Consider the following 22,629-nt stretch of genomic DNA (forward strand, 5'->3'; position numbering starts at 1 on the left):
ACTTACAGTCACCCCCGCTTTCATGTGGGAAATGTCTTAAGCCACTGCCTTTGGTGATTCAGATCGCTTTGAGAGCAGAATAAAGCAGAGAGAAGCGGACTGGCTCTGTGTTGCACCTACCTTAAAATCCTGACCTCACCCAGCACTTAGAGAAAAATGGCAGCCAGAGAAGACCCTGGACACATTCCTAATCATCTTCTCCACTTGTTTCGCTTCCTAGGCGAGCAAATAGTTACGATCCGGCCTGGTTTTGCGTACAGGGTACAGAGGTTGGTCAGGGCACGGGGGAGAGTTAGAAGTTCCTAAGGGACCGTGAGCCGAGGAGGATACCAGCTTTGGCGTTCAGCATTAGCCCAACCCACAGCCGTAACAGCACACGGCCCCTCCTCCCAGCCACCCCAAATCTGATGATGGGGGGGGAGGAGAACATAAACAAAATGAAAAACAACACAGTGACTTAGGACAGCAGCCAGATGATCCTCCCCGAAACAGACACCTTCGATGTACTTGATCTGACCTCTTCTGTTACCAGCACTAAGGCTGCTGAAAATACGCTAGAACAAAAGAAGACTGGCTCTGGGCAGCCATAAAGAAGGCAGCAGCCTTCTACATACATAATTCATGATGCTAAGAGCCAGCCGTGGATGTCATTTATCCTTTCCATATTTTAAGCCAGGCAAAAGTTCCCAGATACTATTTATAAAGTCTCTCATTTCCATAGGAACCTGCAAGCTTGAAGAAATAGGGACCACTTACAAACCTAAGACCATCAGTCTCCTGGAGTTTACGCGCCATCCATCAGAGCAGGGGAGGTTAATAACTCTAAATAAACCAATTAGGTCAGCAGTCCTGTTGAGACCGATGTTATCAGGTCACTTCTGCTTTCCTGTTTTTAAAATAAACAGCCCAGTTTTCATCTCACATCGGTTCAAGCTGAACCCGAACTGTACGCTCAGATCAAAGGGTCTGGCATTCGACGTGACAGGTAAGGACGGTTAACTGTGCCGCCCGGAGAAGAGGGTCCTGGCTGTGCCCAGGGTCAGAAGACTCCGAAGAACTCGGGTCTGCATTCTCCATAGAGCACTGTGAAAATCTGCAGGCAAGCATCCTGGACTCTGTGTCCTTGGTCCCCGAGGATGCTCTGGGGCCTTTCCCATTCATTACATCTGAATGAGCACGAGTGACACTGGACTTCATTCTCACTTCATTCTTACTCTGCTCTAATCCATCTTCCGCACAGGCACCGTCAGAGCGTCTGCAAAATGCAAACCCAGCAGTTCCAGTTGACCATTCAACGCCGACTCCCACTCACGGGGAAAAATCATCAGGTCTTACTTTAACATCATGTGCAGCTGCCAAGAGTCCTCTTCTCTGAATAGATAAAACGTATGTACATACCATATTTGCATCGCAGAGGTGTGGGTGACTGAATCCTTGAGCTCCTACCCTGTCTACATCCTCTCTCTGTGGGGCTCTGTGAAAATCTGCAGGCGGGCATTTTCTGGAGACCTTTTCCTGCCCCACCCACCTGGCTCCAGATGGAGGCTTTCCTCGGGCCTCTCATGTCTCCAAAGGCCTTGGAATTGATTGCAGAGCACCAAGGCTGTTTACTGCCTACTTTTCTTCCCTGGCTGCTGCTTCACTCTCCTCAGATGCTGCATGGCCTGCTCCATGTCTGAAATTACAGAGCCCTAGCTCACGTCACAGTCCGGTCTCCATATTGAAACAATTGCATGAGTTTCTCACGTCATTTCGTTCTTCACTTGATTAATCCTTACTCCTGTCACAAGTAATAGAGATTGCAGGCTCCAGGGGACAGCCCAAGGTACTTAGCCCCCTCAAGTGTCAGTGCTACTTGTCTGTGAACAGAGCTCAGGATAATCATAGCCTACATTTATTGAGGGTTTACCATGTAAGAGAAACTGTACTAGAACCTGGATGCCTGTTCGTTTAGTTAATCCTCACCACCTCTAAGGAAATAGCAGCACAGGTAAGAATGCTTAGGAACTGAGAGAATTTTCTTGCTCTTCAGCTGAGACGTTTGGATGCCAAGTAGCTCCCTAGAGGTCCCAGCCCATGGCTTGAGACTTCATGTGAACAAAACGGAAGCAAGGAGAAAGAAAATCCGTACAGCCATTCTCATCTCTGACTGCAGTAAGAGAGACACTCGCTCTGTGTCGACTTCCATAGGAAGCCGTGCGGACTCAAGACAAAGATCAGGTCCTTTACAGCAATGATCTGGGTCAGAGGAGGAGCGATGGGCAGATGAGGCAGGAAGCTGTTCAAAGCACGGAGAACACACAGCCAGACTCCAAGCATACAATGACCCCCAGAGCACATGTTTGAGCATCCTCGGAGGCGAGAGAGCACGTGTTTGTGCGTGGCTATGAACAAAGCCACCGACACACCACCAGATTCTTCAAAAGCAAATATTTGTCCACTGCCAAAGAATGGGATTCTTCTCTAACAAAGAACAATGGACACCATTCTAACTCCTCGTTCTTCCTCTCTGCTTGTTAGTGAGTTACGATCTCAATGGAGATCCCCTATGAATAAGCATGTCTGGCATCACAAACGGCACTGTAAATCAGAAGGTTTATGGACTGTGAAAGATAGGTGGTTTGCGTATCCTGCCTGCAGAACACCTGAGGCTGGAGATGCAGTCATTTATCTGGTCCTGGAAACAGTCACCTGTTCCATTTTGGGTTTTGGGGGGGGTTGTTGTTGCTGGGATTTTTTGGTTTTGTTTGTTGTTTTGGCTGGGCGAGAGAATTTTAACGGCTCTGGTAATCACCAAGAAGCAACCAGCCCTCCTGTTTGGCTAAGCATGACTGCAGTATGTTCCGGAGAAGCTCGGCCGCACCCACGGCGCTCATGAAGAGGCTGCAGAGGTGAACTGACTTTTGCTAGAAGGTGCTGCACTGAAACTGAGCCACAGCCAGAAGCCACGTTCCTGAAATGATCAAACAGAAAACCAGTGCCCCAGCCTTCCCTTATACCAAGGGGAGAGGCCGCTGGAAGCAACACAGTAACTAGGGAGAAGCGGAGACCTGACTGCTGTGTTTGAGGAAATGCTGAGGGCTTAAAGATGAAATAAGTTGAAAAGAACACCTGCTTCACCCAAGAGAGGGATAGTGAGGGAGACAACCAGGGCTGTGCCACACAGGAGCCATCTGGGTACAGGGAAGGGGGCAGATGTGTGCTCGGGAGGGCTCTAAAGCTCCTTTTTTTTTTTTTTTTTTTTGTTCCTGTATCCCAGGGCACAAAACAGCCAAGCTCTCAGCAGACAAGGGAGCCAATTTTGGCACCGAAGTATTTTGGAAAATTCACATTTTTCTTTTTTTAGTCCTTCCCATGCAATTCATGAGCAATACTTGAATCAAAGTCACCCCAGCCATGCCACGCATGTAGTGAGGCGCACTGAATATATATATATATTAGTGGCATTTTCAGAGAATATGCGAGCCACCCTGGCCTTCCGTGCAATGATTTGTGTAAGGAGAAAGATTTTGAAAGACCATACGGTGTTGTTTTAAACCACTCTTGAAGAAGCCGGGCTGTTGGCTTCCAGTGATCTTCGAAACAGAGGAACAACAAAAACAGAATCTATTCAACTTAATTCCATGGCCAACACACTTGAGTGCACTAGGTAAGACCCACTCCAAACCAGACATCCGGCACTGGTTCCGTACATACCGTACCAAGCTTAGGTCTAAATATATGATGGAGTGGAACTCCAAAGGGAGCGTGAGGGACAGCCTCACCACCCTACCACTCAGAAGCACCGTTCTGAGTCAGTGGAACGTGGCTGGCCAACAATTATTTTCCATCGATTTCTTACACGGACCAAGCTTTATTCTTACTTCCACGGTCTTATTTTGATCGGTAATCTTCGTATTTATAAACATGCAAGATTTGTAATTACGGCTCTGTCTAAATACCGCATCACACAATAAGAGATGAATTAAGCTGTGAAAAGAGTAATTACACTCAAAGCAATAGCGTCCCGACGACGTGCATCACGGAAGCCAGTTAGAAACATTGCCTCCTTTTAAATCACAGAGCTGAGCTTTCTCAACTCCCAAACCTTTCCTGTCCTACCGTTCTGACTAATTTCACCTCCAGAGGGTTCTGCACACAAAGAAAAGCCTGATAAACTCGGAAGGTTTTTTTAAAAGAAGCTCTTCGCTAAACCTCTGAAAGGGAAAGCTAGAGAACAGCATGGAAGAGACCAAAGGTCTGTCAGCCCGGGCTGACTAAACAGTAGAGAAAGGGTCAGAGTATATGAGGTAGGCCACGGACGGAGATGCAAGGTGTATATGTGTGTGCCAGTCTTTAAACTGCCACATGGCAGCATTGTCAAAGTACAGATTTTTTAATGTGCAGGTATGTGCACTTGAGTTCACCTGTCTGGGGAGGCCAGAGATGTTGGAGTTGCCAGCGGTTGTAAGCTGCCTCGTGTGGGTGCTGATAATTGAACTCAGGACCTCTGGCAGAGTCGTACATGTTCTTTCCTTTTGAGCCACCTCTCAAATTCCTCCCCCCACCAAAAAAAATAAATAAATTTTAAGTGCTCAAAGGCAAGGTGCAGAACAAGTATCCAGGACCCCTTTCAGGTTAAATACAATGTCAACACATTGTTTTAGCATCCCTGAAAGATACCACAAGAAACATCATACAAATCAAAGGAAGTGAGGTGGATGATGGTGCATACTTTCTTATTGTTAATGTCACGGGAGCAAAGAATCATTGCATGATTTCTCTGCAATAACATTATGGATTTTCAGTTCTCTAGGAAGTCAACTGTAGTGAAAAACTTTAAACCTAAATCCAGATTTTTTTAGAAAATCAAAAAGCCAAAGAAGTTGAGAATAGGTTGTAAAGGCAACAAAGATTTATGAAGAGTTAATCTAAACTGATAAAACACTGTGATTTTTTTTTTTTGAAAGCTGAGAGTCAGTAAGAGGATGCCAAAAAGATATCTGAAAACTCAGAAAAGTATCGACTTAATTAGGCAGAATGCATTCCAGCAAACATCCTCACTAATTAGACCTCTGAGTCACCAACCAGGTACTGTTTTCCCTTAAACATCAGTGCATTGCTAGGATGAGGGAAAGCCTGGGGAAAGGATGGGACAGGTAGCAAGAAAGAAGTACAAACATGCTTGAGACCATGACATTCCCTGTCTGTCACCCCATGATACCATGTTGGGAATGCTACCCAAATACCAAACTCTGATAACATGCCTTCCAAAAAGGCATTGCCGAGTTTAGCTGGTTCCTTTGGACCTGGACTCACTTATGTTGGACACAGAGCCCAACTGCTCCGGCCACTGCAGTCCCTGCCCCTGCCCAGCTTCTGCAGCTACAAAGACCAGGTACCCTCCTACAGGAATGCTACAGCCTTGCTCCATGGGCCGCTCCAAATGTGCCCAGGGCTGTCTGCAGAGGAGCATCTGAGGAGTCCCTGCTGCCCTTGATATGAGGACAGAGGTGCTCCTGTGTGTAAATACAATGACATGCACGACCCCGGATTCAGTTTTCACAGGGCTCTGCTACATTCTTTTGTCTATAAAGTCTGTGAATGATGATAAAAGTTCAAGACCCTGAACAGAAAAGAAAATGAACAAACAAACGAGACACTGGCACAAAGAAATACAACCAAGCCAGGTATGGTATATCTCAGGCCTATAATCCCAAAGCTCAGAACGCCGAGACAGGGGGTTTACTACAAGCTTGAGGGGACCTCCTGGCAAAAGTCTCAAAAGCACAGAAAAGGAAAAACCCACCAGAGAAACAAAGAAAAGTTCATCACAGAATCATGACAATAAAAGGCAAGTGTTCACGTGTCTGAGCCAAGAGAACATGGTTAAATAAACAGCTAGAATGGCCTTCCAGACTATTACGTAAGCACCGTGACTGTGCACTTAGAAAGCCCCTGGAATGTAATGAATAATAGCTTAGTTTTTTGGGGGAAAAAAATCAATATTTAAGTCATTTATACCATGAGCTAAGTTTGTATTTTAAGAACCTAAGCTTAAAGGAGGAGCTAAGAGAAACAATTATTATGGAAAATGCCAGCTATGAGTGGTGCTTTTCCCCTTTCCCCTCCAAATTTCTGTTATAATATGGGGGAAATTGGTTTCTATAAGATTGCACTATGTCATGTCCCCACTACATACAAAAAGGAGGAGGAGGAGGAAGAAGAGGAAGAGGAGGAAGAGGAGGAAGAGGAGGAAGAGGAGGGGGATTTTACCTACAGGCTTAACATATTTCCAAATACACATCTGAACGTTTGATATCTTCTGGAAAATGGCAGTCTCGGCAGCAGCTGGAATCTTCCGAGTTCTAATTATGTATGAAGCATGATTCTAAGCAATATATGTGCATTAGCTCATCCCTTGGGAACCACTCCACAGGACAAAAACTATTGTGACTCCCAAAGGCACACAGCTGACAGGTGCTGAAACAGAGCAGAGCCTAGCTATCCACAACTGACCAGTGTGCTGGAATGCTTCAAGTTTACTGTTACTAAAAAGATACCCTTGCTTTTCCTTTTTAATTATGTTTATTATTATGTTATGCACGTGTGTGTATACATGAGTATGTATGTGTGAGTAGAAGGAGGAGGGGGGAGGAGGAGGAGAGGAAGAAGAAGAAGAAGAAGGAGGAGGAGGAGGAGGAGGAGGAGGAGGAGGAGGAGGAGGAGGAGGAGGAGGAGGAGGAGGAGGAGAAGAAGAAGAAGAAGAAGAAGAAGAAGAAGAAGAAGAAGAAGAAGAAGAAGAAGAAGAAGAAGAAGAAGAAGAAGAAGAAGAAGAAGAGGAAGAGACAGGGGCAGGGGCAGGGGCAGGGGAAGGAGGAGGAGGAAGAAGAGGAGGAGGAAGAGGAGGAGGAGAAGGAGGAGGAGGAGGAGGAGGAGGAGGGCACCTGCTCCAGTATAAATACAGAAAAATCAGAGGATGTCCTTGTGGAATCCATTCTCTCCTTCCACTTCCAATTGGTTTGCAGGGATTGAACTCAGGTCTTCAGGCTTGTACCCCAATCACCTCTACCACGGAGCATCTTATCAGCCCCAAATGTTTCAACTTTAAAAAGCAACGTATTTCCTATGTTTCAAACCAAAGGGGAAAGAATACAAACCATATTTATCTTAATATCCTGAACTTCTAAGCAATTCGGTCAAAGGGCAACAGAGTATATTTGGGTAAAGTGAGAGGCAAAGACAAGAAAACTCAAGCAGCAACACAGTGATCAATGCGAGGAACCCTGGCCTCCTGAGGTCAGTTCCATCCAGATGAATGATACGCGTAGAATAGCGTATTGGGAAGCAAACTTAATTAAAGTCGTGCTTTCATTTACTCTAGATTTACAAGCAATACATAAGGACACAAGAGATGTAAAGGGCTCACAGCTAAACAATGGCTGTGTTAAATTCAAATTGCTTTTCTCAGGGGCTGTTATGGTAAGATTTACAGCGAGGAAAATCAATGTCCTCACATACAGTCCTATGGATTACCAGGCCATGCAGCCACCATGCTGTGGGGATAACCAATGGCCCTTTCTTCCCTGTCCCCTGACCTGGAGAAAGTGGTACCGTGCAGAGCATCTGAGGCTACCCTTCCACGGTCACAGCTGCAAATGTCTTCCAGGGCTCAGCAGAGCTCTGCCCAGTGGCAAAGACTATACTGGAACAGTGCTTCGATGGTCGGATTCAAGGGCCAGCAGGAGCCACTGCCAAAGACATCTGGCCTCAAAACGTCATTTAAATAAAGACCTCCCTTCCTTATCATAACTCCTAAATGCCAGATGCTTTGAGCACACAATCTACGTCATGGCCCCCTAGACCTTCAGCTCCCTTCGCCCACTGATACCGACTTACTGGTCACATGGAAACGATCTCCAACACTCAGCTGCAGAGTCGCCTTGCCACACCGCTCACACTCACGCCTTTTCTTGCAGTTCACACCCCTGGCCGTGACCTCAGCTGACTCCATACTGCAGGCCCAGCTCTACAAGCTGCTTGCCAAGGAGCTAGCTCCTGTGAGAGATGAACAGAAGCCTAGCCCCCACCCAGAGTGCTCTTATGAGAGCTAGCTTCTCTGAGAGATGAAGAGAAGGCTAGCCCCCACCCAGAGTAGTGCTCTTATGAGACTCACTTCCTAGCTAAAGCTAATCTGGGAAACCAAGGGCCCAGTGGTCCTTACCTCATAGGGTCACCGGGGATCTGAATGGGATCACCTACTTGAAGCCTCGGACTGGGCTGAAAACTCGGCACACGCTCGGTCTCCTGGTAGCCTCCAACAATATCCCTTACCACGGTAAACACTATGGTGCAAGTGTGAACGCATGCATGAGTATGTGTGCAAGACGAGCTGGCTAGCAAATCCTGGGGAAATCTTCCTTTCTCTACCTCCTCCTCAGTGCTGGGTTTGCGGCTGCACGCTAAGACAAGTAGCTCTTTACGTGGGTACTGGGATCCTAACCCAGGTCCTCGCACTACCCACTGAGCCACCCCTCCATCCTTTCCACAACCGTTCGTAAGCTCCTCCCTCTCTTCAAACAAGGCTTGTGCTACTCACTACCCCTAACTCGCTAGCATAGAGTTCTAATACAATATCGAGGGCACATGACTCATCCTAGGAACAAAAAGGATCAGAGATGATGCATCTTGGGAGCAGGGAGGATCTGAGACGTTTAACTCTTTGAATCTCTCAACATTTAATAGGCTAATAATAGGAAAACACCTCAACAAAGCCTCCCTCAGCAAAGAAACCTGCCAGTGGTAGTCGCATATGCTTGGCAACACCCACTCTAATTGGTGCTGTCTTCTTCAGAGTCAGTCCATAGTCTCTGGAAGCTGGAAATGACTTGATGACCTTGATCCTTCCAAAGGAAGAGCAAATAAATAACCAAGAACGCAGTGATCCTTAGGACAAAGGGAAACTTTCTTTCCCTCAAAAGGGAGGATTAGCTTTGAAAGGTCTCAGAGCAAGTCGGTGATGATGCTGGTGTTGTGTGCTGGCAATGCTGGTGGTACCATCAGTCCCTCAGGTTCTGCCTGGGATTTACTGCAACAAAGGATCCATACTCTAAGTCAACTGGAGAGAGGGACGTGGAGTGGACATTCCCTTCTACCTATTCTTCCTCATCAAGTAAACTCAAACGGTAAGTCAGTTTCTCTCTAAATGAGTGGATTCTCCCCCCTAGAAAGACGAGAAGCCGGACAGCTCACACACACACAATGATTTTCTCTCTAGATGGTCAGATTCCATAAACAAAGGACCAATCATCACGTGAAGATCCCACCCCTCATGGCCAACGTAGTGCATTTTATTTTGTTCTCCTGAAATTCCCAGACCAGCTCAGATGTCTGCGGACAGCAGGTATTCGTTCAAAAGGAACTGGTAACGGCCTCAAGCTAGTAACTTGTCTTGTGTGGTAATAACCTAATATTGAAACATTCCCAACCCTTACCAGCTAATCTATCTGAGGCCTAGGGACCAAGCACTCCAGGAATATCACTCAAAATGAACCAAAATTAAAAACAAAACCATAAAAGCTCTATGCTGAAATTAGTAATGCCTCAGCCTCATTCTCTCCCATGTGTTCTTTGTCATCCTATGTGGGCCATGTGTGTGTGAGTACATACACACACACACACACACACACACACACACACACACACACACACACACACAGACAGAGAGAGAGAGAGAGAGAGAGAGAGAGAGAGAGAGAGAGAGAGAATACAGAATAAACTCTACCTTCCCTATAAGAGGATCCCAAATGGCCGTGAGAGAGACATCCACTCAATGGGAAAGCACTCAAACCCTTACTCTTAAGCCATGCCCTGCCTGGTATCCAGATTCCCAGTCAATCCATCTCAGAGAGAAGGCCCAGCCCTGCCTCGGTGCTCCCTGCCCACACAAACACTTGGCTCGAAGGTCATGCTTACACAGCTCTGTGAAGGTAAGAAATGCCAGTGAATTATTCACTTTAAAATGGTTGATCTTACTTTTGATAAATTTCACCTTGAAAGGAGGAGGAGGGAGAGGGGAGAAGAGGAAGAGGGTGATGAGAGGAAGAGAAAGGAAGGAGGAGGGAGTGAGTACATACACACACACATACACACACACACACACACACACACACACACACACACAACAGAGAGAGAGAGAGAGAGAGAGAGAGAGAGAGCGCACAGAATAAACTCTACCTTCCCTATAAGAGGATCCCAAATGGCCGTGAGAGAGACATCCACTCAATGGGAAAGCACTCAAACCCTTACTCTTAAGCCATGCCCTGCCTGGTATCCAGATTCCCAGTCAATCCATCTCAGAGAGAAGGCCCAGCCCTGCCTCGGTGCTCCCTGCCCACACAAACACTTGGCTCGAAGGTCATGCTTACACAGCTCTGTGAAGGTAAGAAATGCCAGTGAATTATTCACTTTAAAATGGTTGATCTTACTTTTGATAAATTTCACCTTGAAAGGAGGAGGAGGGAGAGGGGAGAAGAGGAAGAGGGTGATGAGAGGAAGAGAAAGGAAGGAGGAGGGAGAGGGAAAGAAGAGATGGAGGAGGAGAAAGGGGAAGAAAGGGATGGGGGAAGAGGAGAGAAAGAGAGGGGGAAGAGGAAGAGGGCAGGGAGGAGGGAGAGGGAAAGAAGAGATGGAGGAGGAGAAAAGGGAAGAAAGGGATGGGGGAAGAGGAGAGAAAGAGAGGGGGAAGAGGAGGAGGGCAGGGCAGGGAGGAGGGAGGACAAGAGGCAAAGAGCAGCAAGGGAAGCCACACCAAGCACTTGACTCACGAAGCCGCCCCACCCCAAAACAAGCTGGGCTAGTAAGTGCCTCTGCACAGACTGTGAGAGGAAGTGGGGGTAGCCTGGGTGCCCAAGGCTAAGGTTTGGAGAGGCAGGAACTTTCCAGAAGCAAGGAGGGGGAGCCTCTGGGCATCTGGCATCCAAGAAAGCTGCCTGGTTCCCCTGACCACCTGTCCATCACCCCACGGTGGTCCTCACTGTTTGTGTTCTCTACCTTTTGTGGGTGTCCTGTTAGACAGAAAACAACAGTTCTCAACAGGAGCTCAGGGACTCCTCCCTCATTTATTCTTAAAAGAAAGAAACAACCAAGCCTTGGTGTTTCCAGCTAGGACATTACGCTGGAGAAATAAATGTTTTTTGAGCACTTACTGCCAAAAATAAAAATAACTCCAAAATTTTCCTTCTCATTCTCTACAAATAAGTCAGCCTGCTGGCAAGGCTATCTGGGAATTGTTATCGATGTGGCTGCCAAGTGTGCAGTACACATGGGCTTGCCTATACCACAGCCAGCTACTCCACCGGGGTCTTCCTTGATCTCCAATCAATAGGCTGAACCCAGGGTGGAATTTTGGGAAGTAACATTGCCTGGAAAAGGGTAAAACCACTGAAAAAATCTGCCTTCCTGTACCCATTCCACTTCCACCAATCATGGCTTCATGGTCCTCCATCACTGAACTCCCCCCCTCCTCCACTCTCCCACCCCCACTATGGAAGTCAAAGTTAAGGGGAAGGGATGAGTCAATCGGGAGGAAGAGCTAAGGGAGCATCTGCTTTGGGAGGAAGAGTCACCAGTGCCCTAGGGGACTAAACATAAGGTTAGGTAGCAGAAGGCTTTAGGCAGTCAACTCGTACTCAACTCATCCTGATCATCTCCCCTCTCCATTTATTTCTGTGAGAGTTAGAGTTTGTACACAAAGAGGAAGAACACGAACAACAAAAACAAAAATCTCCTGGTAAACTTCAGCAGATTACACTTGCAGATAAGGAACACCAGAAACAACCCAAAACCCACTTGCAAGGGATCAGAGATAACACGAAAGTCTTGGCCTCTCAGAAACGATGGCGGTGGAGTTTCTCCCACCAGCTCAGAACTCCGGGTTCTGCCCAGACAGCTGCAGTGAAAACATCAGAAGACAAAAAGGAACAAGTCCCTGGGGGCACAGTACCATTCCTCAGAGAAGGGGTGTGGTGGGGGGAGTCTCTTAAGTTTCAGGAGTTGGTTACATGCATTCTGTGGGTGTCTGAGACGCCTGCCTGTCAGTCCTTCTGAGGAGAAGAAGGCCAGTTTTCATGAAGGCCAGACCCACACTAGAGAATATGTACCAGGGTGCTTTCACTTCCTCCGAGGGAAAGGCCACCAACCCCAGAGAATGACAAAGTGATGCCCCCAATTCCCAGCAATTGGTTTCATGTCAGAAAGCCTGAGCCTGCCCCAAACAGACCTTCCCTTCCCGTGTACTTCCACAGAGACTGGCAGGGGAGCTGCCCATGACAAGAGAGGTAAGGACTTAGCCAGCACTTGCCCCACCCCCACCCCCCCCCCCCCCCCCCCCCCCACCCCCGGTTTTCAACAACTCAAACAGAAGTCTGCTAATGATGGCTGCTGAGTCTTTCATCAAGCTGTTCCCAGTGAGAGACGAGAATTAAGGACCAAATTGGGGAAAACCATCAGAAACATCCACTCCAGAACTGGCCCTTCCCACACACCCCTTCCTGTGCAAAGTGTAAGAACTGGCCCCTTCCCCCCAGCCATGCAGAAGGCACTATTATTCTAGATCCTTGACTAGCCCTCCCCAAGCATCCCTGAGGGCACCCATCCATGCATTAGATAAGAGATGGAGTGAATGAGGAAGAGTCAGGTTCACCAGGGAGCCAGGGGAGCAGGAGGCAGAGCATTGCATAAACTGCAGGTGACATGACAAGCAAAGGTCTTTCTCTGGGACGTTCTCAAGTACCAGAGCAGGGACTGCCTTGAGAGCACACCGTAGAACTGAGAGCAGAGACTCCTGTGTCTTAAAATGATGTGAGCATTATTACGTAGACCTCCCCAGTCTTTGAACTGTATTCGCCACAGCATTTCGCTTTCCTACTACATCATCAAGGCTTTTTCTTTGTATGCAGAACAAAGTCTTACAGAGTTCAATGAGGCCTGTTTATAAAAATAAAGACCCAGGGGCATCACTATTAACACAGTGAAGCTAAAAAAGATATTGGATAAGTTTTGTGGAGTTCGAAAACAATGGCTGATTCAATCCAAGCAACTAGGTCACACTGGGATTCCAGTAATTGTAAAATTTAGATATAATAAGGCAAGAACTTCGCTTCGCTTCAGTAGTCAAGATGAAGGGCCCATTCAAGAGCAAGTGCTGAGGTCCTAGGAAGCATGCCAAGGCAGGGTCCCTGGGGTCGCCATCCGGTACTACCTGGGAACTTGACAGTACAACAAAGAGATTCTTCTTACAAAGTACCAGTCACTCGGGGAGCACCTGAGAGACTCCCAGGGACCACAAAGTCTCAAGCAGGTCTCTGCTTAGAGGAAGTAAGTGAACAGTCTAATCAAGACAGTATTGGGGCATATGGAATCCCTTCTGAAACCAAAGAAATATGCCAAGCACCAGACAAACATGCACCATCAGACACACTCGGAACAGGACATACAGACGGTCAGACTGGTGCACATAGTTGGGTACGTACAACAGACACAGGTATACACCGTCAGACAGGTACACATAGCCAGACAAACAGACAGTCAGATGGGCACACACTAGCAGGCAGACACATAGTCATATGGGCACACATTGTAGGAGAAGCACACACATTCAGAACAATGCATACTGTTAGACAGGCACAAGAGGTCAGACAGGCATGCAAAGTAAGGCAGGTACACATAGTCAGACAGGTACATACTAGGTGCAAAAAAAAAAAATGAAGGAGCAAAGGGTGCTGTCGAGACATGGAAAAGCTCTGTGTGAACGGACGTGGGCAAACTTAAAGAAAACCAGATAATTCAGTTGACTGGATTGCTTTCTGCTTGTTAACAATTACCTCTCATAATTTAGAGGGTAAATATTTGAATATGAGTGAAAACTTATATTCAAAGTCACTTAGACCAAGACACATTCTTCCAACTCAAAACCACAAAGCCGTCATTCGATTGCAGAAGTGTTATCAGTATACTGTAATCTTGCTGCAGTCCAATGTGGTAGCCACTTAGTCCGTCAGGCTAGCCAACCTCAAGAGGCTGACCATCCTGGCTTAAATGATACAGGCAGAAGAGAAGAAAACATGAACAGACATCCCATAGGAAGAACAGTGCACTCTGGGAATGGAGGGGGATGGTGGGTATAGGCAGGAGTCTACACCTAGAGAATACATTAGATATTCAGTGATAGTCTGGAAAATGATTGTGTTTGTGTGTGCGCACACAATTCAGCACAGGTGTGGAGGCCTGTTCCACCTTCTACCTTTACATGGGTTCTGGGGGTGGAACTCAGGTCTCTAGAATCGCAAGACAAGTGCCTTTACCTGTTAAGCTACAGCAACATTTAAACATCTTACAGTCCTGTCCTCAGTTTCTGGAAGAACTCTGGAGGGCTGGTGAGATGGCTCAGAAGTCAGTTAAGAGCACTGACTCCTCTTCTGGAGTACCAGGGTTCAATTCCCAGCACCCACATGGCCGCTAACAACTGTCTGTAACTCCACTCCCAGGGTATCCCACATCCTCTTCTGTACAGACAGACACGCAGACAGACTAAACATCCATGCAGATATAATAAGTAAATGAATCTTTACTTAACACACTCTTCTATATCAGCCCAGTTGTCTTACATAAAATCTATAATAAATAAATCTTAAATAAAATCTGTAATCTCATTGACAGTGTGATTGGATCTCATCCACAAGAAATTTTAAATCCACGGTTGCTGGCTAAGGATCTCTGAAATTAAAGCACGAGAACCCAAGCTCCACCTCATTCAGTCAGCTAAGTAGCTCTTGCCAGAAAATGAGTTGGGCAAGGTCAGAATGGGTTTTCCATATAAGAACTTTTTAAAAGGTATTAATGGGATGGAATGTTTCTTCTTAACGGTACCAGGCAACATGGGAAATGGTTCTTAATGTCCCAAGGGAGACAAAAACAAAAAACAAAACAAAAACTTAGAAATCAGTTTTTAAACCATTGCATATAAATCTGTGAGTTTACAAGAGAACCTGACTTTAAGTGTAAAAAGAAGTCTCCAATTTCCTGTCTAAAAATCGAATGACTCCACAGAAAGACAGAAGGCTACACATAGACTAAAGCTTCTGCCAGACTGAAACATGTTCTAATCACCTAAGGCTGTGTCCTCTCAGAACTGAACATCAAATGTTATCATTTCTCCCACATGACATTCTAGATTTTATTATTTGTGGTTCTTAGCAGATCTCTCAGAATTATGACAGTTACTAATGAGGAATAGGAATCACAGAAAAAAAATGAGAGAAAAAAGATCTCGTTCTTTTTGTCATTGTTGTGATAATGTAAAGAAAAACACTATACTGTCGGCCTTCCCAATATTTCTGATCTCTCTCCTACTTTATGGATAAAAATATAAGCCAAAACGAATTTTAAAAAAATAACACTCTGTCATAAATAAGATAAGAGACATTCCGTGCTTGTTAGAAAATCTGTAATCTCATTGACAGTGTGATTGGATTTCATCCACAAGAAATTTTAAATCCATGGTTGCTGGCTAAGGATCTCAGTAAGAAGTCAGTGCTCTTAACTGACTTCGGAGCCATCTCGCCAGCCCTCAGCACAAATATGCTGGCATATTTCTCAATGTAGATGGGTGTCCTTACAATTCTCTTTTCCCTCCTCAACTTTGAAAAGTAATGTCTTCCTTATAACCTGGATTGCCAACCCAGGGGTGGCCATGGAAAAAGGCAAATGGAGAAACAAGCTGTCCCTGGCTTATTGTCTGGTCATCTCCCTGCCAGCTCCATACACAAGAGAAGGCGGAAACTTAAGAGCAGAGGTGAGGGTAGAAATCATACCAGCCTCACTGTATTATTAGCAGAAATCCTCAGGCTCCGACTGGTTCTCATTCAATAATCTATATGCCTCCCTTTGATGTGCATGGCATCAACTGAATTCACACTCTAGCCCTGCACTAGGCAAGAACTGGTTTCAGAGAACTCTTTCAGTTGAGTACCCTGGGAATACAGGGCTCCCCCATCCCTTTGTACAACTTAGTAACACAGAAAGGAAGGTGTTTGCCTTCCGTGAATAGAACCCAATGGCAAACACATCGAGGCAGTCACCAAGTCAGGGCCAGATAATCACACAGAATGGTTGGCTCCACTGGCTGGTAATCCAATATGGTAGCTTTTTTCAAGCTGAAGAATTAAGCCTAGATCTAGGGCAACGGGAAGGCATTGCCTTCGGAAATGTTGGTATCCTGTTCCTTCCGGTACTGTTCCAAGCTGCATTCTAGTTGTCACTCGGGCCAAGACAAAGATCAGAGCGCCATTCATTCTTCCCATTCATCACCCCTCAACCTACCCTGGGTGATGGGGGACCAAGGCGAGAAGGGCTCAGTAGTCCAGGATTTGTGCTAAGGATGCTTGTAATACTATCGACTAAGGGGACTGCACACAAGTCAGCCGTTAAAGAACCTCAAAAGGAGGAAACAGTTCCTAGCTAAAGGCTTAACCAGGGGTGGGAGGATGGGGGTGGGGACTCCCAAACAGAACAGTAGAAAGACCAGGAGTTCCCAAAACTGGTAGGAAGAGACAGATAAAGACACACAAAGGACTTTTTTTTTTTTTTAGGGTGGTGACACTACCCTAGAAAACATTACAATGATGGACACGTGTCATTCATTATGCAATTGCCCAAACCCACAAAAATAAACACCCAGAGGGATCACTAATGTAAGCTAGGAATGCCAGGTGAGGGTTCGCTCCTGAGGGTGGAGGATAGAGCAAGCTGACTGGTCCTGCACAGAGCGTGATGATGAAGATGAGGAGGTTATGCTAATGGGGAGGATGGGGGGGGAGGAGCCAGGCTTTCTGTTCATTGTTGCTGAACCTTTAAAAGTGCTTTTTTAAATGAGGGTGTTGGGGTTTTTTTGTTTGCTTGTTTGCTTGCTTGTTTGCTTGCTTGTTTTAAAGCTCAAATGACTTAGTCCTCGAATTCTCTCATTCACCCATAACTGTTTACAAAAGGGGAGGGGAGAAACCTATTGGGAAGACACCCTAGGAGGCTCTTGGGTTTTCTTTTCTTGCTTTCCATTCCTTCACTTAAAAACCACCATCGGAAAGCCCCACTTACTGAGAAGCTACCTTACAATGTCTACAGAGCTCAAAATTGCCAGGAAATGTCAGAGGAAACTCCCTTCAGAGAAGCGAGTCTCTCTCTCTCTCTCTCTCTCTCTCTCTCTCTCTCTCTCTCACCCTCTCTCTCTGGAACTGGTCAAGTCTGCACTCTCAAGAGGCAGGCATGCATTACAGACTACTCAACCATCACTCACCCCGATTACAGAACATTCTTCAGATTTCTCAGGAAAAGCCAGCCCTAACTCTGACAAGGACTCTAAACAAAAGGCTATGACCACCAACACAGACTCAGGCTCCTCCCTCTGATCGCCCTGTGTGTCTAAGGCCTGTTGAGCATGGAGGCTCAGACAGGTCTAATGTCCCACTCATCCAAGCCTTTGTGCAATCACCCGAGCTGCCTGCAGAAAATGTGGCTGGCTTTCGAAGAATAAGAGGCGAGTTGGAAATGTTTAAATCTGGCAGTTGGAGTCTATTAGAAGAGAGTGACGCTGGTGGATTTCACCTGGCCGATCGCCCTTGATTTACCTTGAAAGGCTTTCCTGGAAAGCCTATGAAACTACAGAAACATCCTTGCCACACGGGGAACAAGAGTCTCCAAAGCACAACCTAAGACCAAGCATCAAAGAATCCCCGACACCCTCTCCGCCTACCTGGGAAAGCGTGTGGATTTGGCGACCCTCTCTTAAGGCACTTAGAACAGAGGATGTGCACAGTGTAGTGTAGTCCAGGCCATTCTTGAAGTAGGACATTCAGTTCCTCTACCAAAGGGGTGATGGCTTGCCATGCGGTCCATATATTGGGTAGCGACGCATGGCTGGCGATGGACAGGGTGTCTGGCTGCAGGACCCCCTTGGCAGGTCTGTAGCTCACCACCACGGGCACTTTCCCTCGATACGCAAAGATCTGAAATTTCCCATCCGACCTGTGCACCACGTGGCTGTTGATCTGAACACTGTAACGTGCAAACAATCCAGGTGGGAAGGTAAAGGGAAAACTATATTCGATCTGCAACTGTTCAGCCACAAAAGACTGCCCGGCTAGGTTGGTGCCATTAATCCAGGCCTCCGCGTGGGGCACCTCATTCTGCACGTAGCATGGGAACTTGTACCAAGCTGCGGAGCCGTTCAAAGGCTTGCCTTTGGGTTTATTGAGGCAGTAACAGAGTCCCATCTTCTCCAGCAGCTCCAGCAGGAGCTGCAAGTCCTGCTGGGCCTGGACGTGAGGCTTGAGCAGCAACCGAATGATATGAGCTGGCAGAAGCCCGTGCAACAAAAAGCCTTCCACGTAATGATGGAGCTGGGTGGCCCGGAGTGGGTCCTGGCCCGGAGTGGGCACTGCTATGGTGGGGAAACTTTCCCCCTCGCCCTCGCCCTCTCCGTTGGTCCCTAGGAGCAGTTTATGAAGCAGCAAAGAAGCATCTCTCTGGAAAAAGACATTGAGGATGTCAATGAGGCGGGTGAGGTTGTGGAAGACGTGCTCCTTGAGGGCCGGGCTATCCTCAAAATAGAGCAGTTTGCCGCTCTCATGCAGGTAAGAAAGGGCACTCTGGAGCCGGTCCTCAGTCAGACCTGCCTGCAGGCCCAAGCGGGCAGAGTCCCACCAGCTTAGCCACAGTCGTTGTGCTTGGGGTGGCTGGAAGTGTAGCTCCTCTAGTACCTGCCAGGACCGAGGCAGGACTCTGTGTAAGTTGGGAAAGATTTCCCGGTGCTCGGCTACAGAGAGCAGCTTGTCTCGAAGGCGTTGCAGTTGGAGGGGGTCCCTGCAGCTCACGGGCAACACGGGCGAGAGGATCTGCAGCCGGTGGTTAAGCAGGTACTGAAAATGGGCCTTGCGTCTCCGAAGGTTCTTGTCTGAAACACCGTAGTAAGCTGCGTGGGGACTGGCAGAGCGTAGCTCGAAGTCCCGAGCCAGGGCCTCATCAACCACCTTGGCTAGATGGCTTAGGCCCTCTGCATCATGCTTCTCCTGCAGGGCAATCTGTCGGTGAATGTCCAGACACTTCTCCTCAAGCTCCCGCTCCCCACACAGGTCCGCATGTGTGCCCACAATACACACCACAGCATGAGGCACACGGGCCCCGACCCGATGCAGGAAGGAGCCCACAGTAGTAGGAAAGCAACGAGGTTCATAGGTGGCCAAGTTGACCACGAGCACATACAGGGCTCCTGGGGAGAGGAAGAAGGGCTGGATCACCTCGTAGCTTTCATCGCCAGCTAAGTCATACACAATGAACCGCAAGCCCCGGGAAGCGTCCGCAGTCCAGCTGGTCACCTCGATGCCCTTACTCCCAAGGGGAGGGAAAGGTAGGTAGCTCTTCTCCTTGTCCCCTCCTCCTTGCCCTCCTTCCACTTTGTCCTCAGTGAGGCAGTGTCGAAGCAGGGTCTTTCCAGCAGCCTTGTGGCCCATCAGGAGCAGCTTGAGACGGGGCTGAACCGCTGGTTGAGAATGAGCCAGTTCCTTCTGGTAGGCTGCGATATAGGGGATCCCCTTCATGCAGACTTCGTAAGGGGGCTGAATCAGCGGGTTGTCCTTGATTTTCCACAAACCTACCCGGGAGAGCTGGCCAAAGTTGTCAGGCAGAACAGCGATCTGGTTGCCTTGAAGCACCAGTTCCTCCAGGCCAGTCAGCTCCACAATGGAGTCTGGCAGGTAGCGGATGCGGTTATTATCCAGCCACAAGGTGAGAAGGCGGCCCAGCCCGGCGATAAGAGAGGGCACTGAGGTGAGCTGATTGCGACTAAGGTAGAGCTCCTCCAGCCCAGCCAGGGGCAGCAGCGCAGCGGGGAACTCCTCGAAGAGGTTGGAAGAAAGGTTGAGCATTTTGAGCCTTTGCAGACGGCTGAACTCGTCGGGCAGAGCCTGTAGCCCGTTGTTGTCTAACATGAGGCTCTCCAAACTGGCCAGCTCACAGAAGCCGCTGGGCAGAGTGCCAAGCTCGGCCCCGCTAAGCCAGAGAATCTTGAGGGCACGCAGGGCACTGATATCCTCAGGTAGGCCTCGCAGCCGGTTGCTGGATACGTCCAGCTCCTCCAGGGCAGCCAGCTGCAGCAGCTGCTGGGGAAAGGCGGTGAGTTGGTTGTGGTCCACGTCAAGGGTACGTAGGTGGTTGAGGCAGGAGAAGGAATCTGGCAGATGCGCTAGCCGGTTGAAGCTGACATCGAGCTCCTCCAGGTGGGCGAGGGCACCGAGCTGGGCAGGCAGGGCTGGCAGCTGGTTGTGGCTCAGGTTGAGTTTGCGCAGCTCCCTTAGGGCGCTCACCACCTCGGCTCCCAGGATGGTCAGCCGGTTGTGGCTTACGTCCAGTTCCGTAAGGTGGTGGCCTAGCTCCGCCACCGCAGGGGGCAGCCGGGCAAAGCGGTTCCTGCGCAAGACCAAGACGCGAAGGCTGCCCAGAGCTGACCCCAGACCTTCAGGCACATCCTCGAGGCCGTTGTTCCCCAGGTTCAGCACCTCAATGTCCCCGATGTTGGCCGGCAGCACCAGCTGGGGGGCGTCGGGGGACTCGAGTGAGTCGCCTCCCGCCCCCGGGCAGCTGAGCGTGAGCTGGCGCAGGTTGCTCCGCAGCTTCCTGGCGCGCAGGGCGGCGTCCCGCCACAGCCTCACCGTCTTCAGGTTGCCACTGTCCTTGCCAGCCATGGCCGGAGCCCGCGCCGACAACCCTCACGCCGGTACCGGAGCCCGCAGCAGCATGCCGCGCTGGACTCCGGCCGGCGCCCAGCTCCCGGGCCCTCTAGCTCCCGCTGCTCCCGGGCCACCACCCCTGCGCGGCCGGCGACTGTGGGTCCTAGCGCAGCCAGTGGCCGGGAGCCCGCAGCTGGGGAGCGGCAGCGACGCAGGCAGCTTTGGGGGACTCCGGGCAAGCGGCTCGGAGCTCGGCTGCGGCCGCGCAACGCGGCTCGCATTCTCCGTGCTCCCGGGCCATGGGCGCGCCGGGCAGCAGGGCCGCCGCCCGCCGCGCCGCGGAGGATGCCTGCTCCTCCTCCAGCTCCGCCCGCCTCGCCTTGCCTCAGTAGCCGACTCCGGCCCCGCTACCCTCGCAGCGGCGGCCCGGAGGCCGGCGGCGTCGCCTCCGCGAGCTGCAGGAGGAGGGCGGCGCTCGGCTCCGCGGCGGGCATGCTGCGGGAGCAGGGCCGGGGCGCCGGAGGTGGCGGCGTCTCCTTGTCTCCGTTTCCCCGCGGCTCGGGCGGGAGCGCGAGCGCCGCGTCCCCGGCGCTGGGAGAGCGCGATCGGGAAGCTACAGCGCCGCCCGGTGGAGCGGCCCCCACGTGACCGGCGGAGGTGCCGCTTGTTCCCGGCACCGCCCCAGGGGCGGGAGTTGCAAGCGAGCGCAGGCTTGGGGTTTGGGGGCTGCAGCGGCAGTGGGGCTGGCGACATGGACCTCTCCCTGCGCCAGGCGCACCAGGTGCGGTCCTCAAGGCTGGTGTAGACTCCGGGGTCTCTGGGTTGGGTTCCCTGCATCAGGCTCTTTGTTGGCCCTGGTCTCTAAGGATTTCTTATTCATCCCTAAGAATAGGATTTAGCTGGCTTCCTTGCTCATCCTTTCAAAGCACCCTTTATCCACACCACTGTGGAGCCGGCAGAATTTAGGGACCCGGAGCTTAGAAGAGGGTGGTTAAATAAAAGGCAGATGGAGGAAAGTAGACAACCTTTTAATCCATTTGATAAGTAGTTATTGGGGACTATTTGTACTAGGTCAGCCGAAGCCTAGTTTTCAGCTCCCCTGGTTTGAGGCAGCACCTCTCTGGCCTGCTGTGGATGGTTGGGGGTTGGAGGCAATGCAGATGTCTTATTCCGGCTATCCCATTTAGCGTCACGGCTGCATGAAACATGCTATGTCTTGAAACCGACATTCCTGGGACTCTGTGGATTCAAGAAAATAACGGTAGCATCAGGCAAATTTTCGCTGTGCAGGGTTCAGCTCGGGTTTGTCTCCATGGAGGGGAAGTTGGTTTGAGATCATATCTATACTAAAGTAATCTCCAAATTTATCAAAGCCTCGAAACCTGTGGAGACCATAGAGAGATGACCTCCACCACCGCTTCCCAGTTGCCTAATCACCTTATCTGAGGAACACTGACAGGCGACGGCTGGTTAAAAAGGACAGCCACTTTCACTGAGGGCGTGGCCACTGACAGGTTGCCAAAGCCCCAGCAGTTGGCCCCACACATGCAAATAAGGGCAACACAAATTAGACTCAATTTGCAGGCGAGCGAGCAAAGGAGAAAGGAGAGGAGGAAAACAGAGTTAGGAGGGAAATGGGGGCAAGGGGTGGGGTAGAGGGAGTTGAAGGGTGAATATGGTCCTCAAATGTCTACATACATGGAGCAAAGCTGGAGTGTGATAAACAGTTAACCAATTTAATTCAAATCCCCGAGACTGTAAACTATTTGATTGCCTTTTCTAAATCCTTTATTTATTTATTTATTTATTTATTTATTTATTTATTTATTTATTTTTATTTTGAGAATTTCTTATATGTATCCATGTTCAGTAT

At 49.1% G+C, this 22,629-nt stretch overlaps 1 protein-coding gene across 4 annotated transcripts in view; it reads right to left on the reverse strand.

The window, feature by feature from the left end:
* Mfhas1 (malignant fibrous histiocytoma amplified sequence 1) overlaps positions 1–21,338 on the reverse strand; it is a 90,515-nt gene extending 69,177 nt beyond the window's left edge. Inside the window, exons 1-2 of one of the 4 annotated variants that reach the window (XM_032919489.1) lie at positions 20,673–21,336; positions 17,786–20,642 (exon numbers count right to left, since the gene is read on the reverse strand). In XM_032919489.1, the coding sequence (XP_032775380.1) occupies positions 17,786–20,642; positions 20,673–20,771 (2,956 nt within the window). In that variant the 5' untranslated portion in view covers positions 20,772–21,336. Of the gene's footprint in view, positions 1–8,692; positions 9,068–17,785 lie in introns of those variants that run through there. The other 3 variants (XM_032919490.1, XR_004389793.1, XM_032919488.1) reach the window with 3 other exon arrangements.
* Positions 21,339–22,629: the final 1,291 nt, after the last annotated feature.

The sequence above is a fragment of the Rattus rattus genome, chromosome 13, assembly GCF_011064425.1.
Source record: "Rattus rattus isolate New Zealand chromosome 13, Rrattus_CSIRO_v1, whole genome shotgun sequence".
Classification (NCBI taxonomy): domain Eukaryota; kingdom Metazoa; phylum Chordata; class Mammalia; order Rodentia; family Muridae; genus Rattus; species Rattus rattus.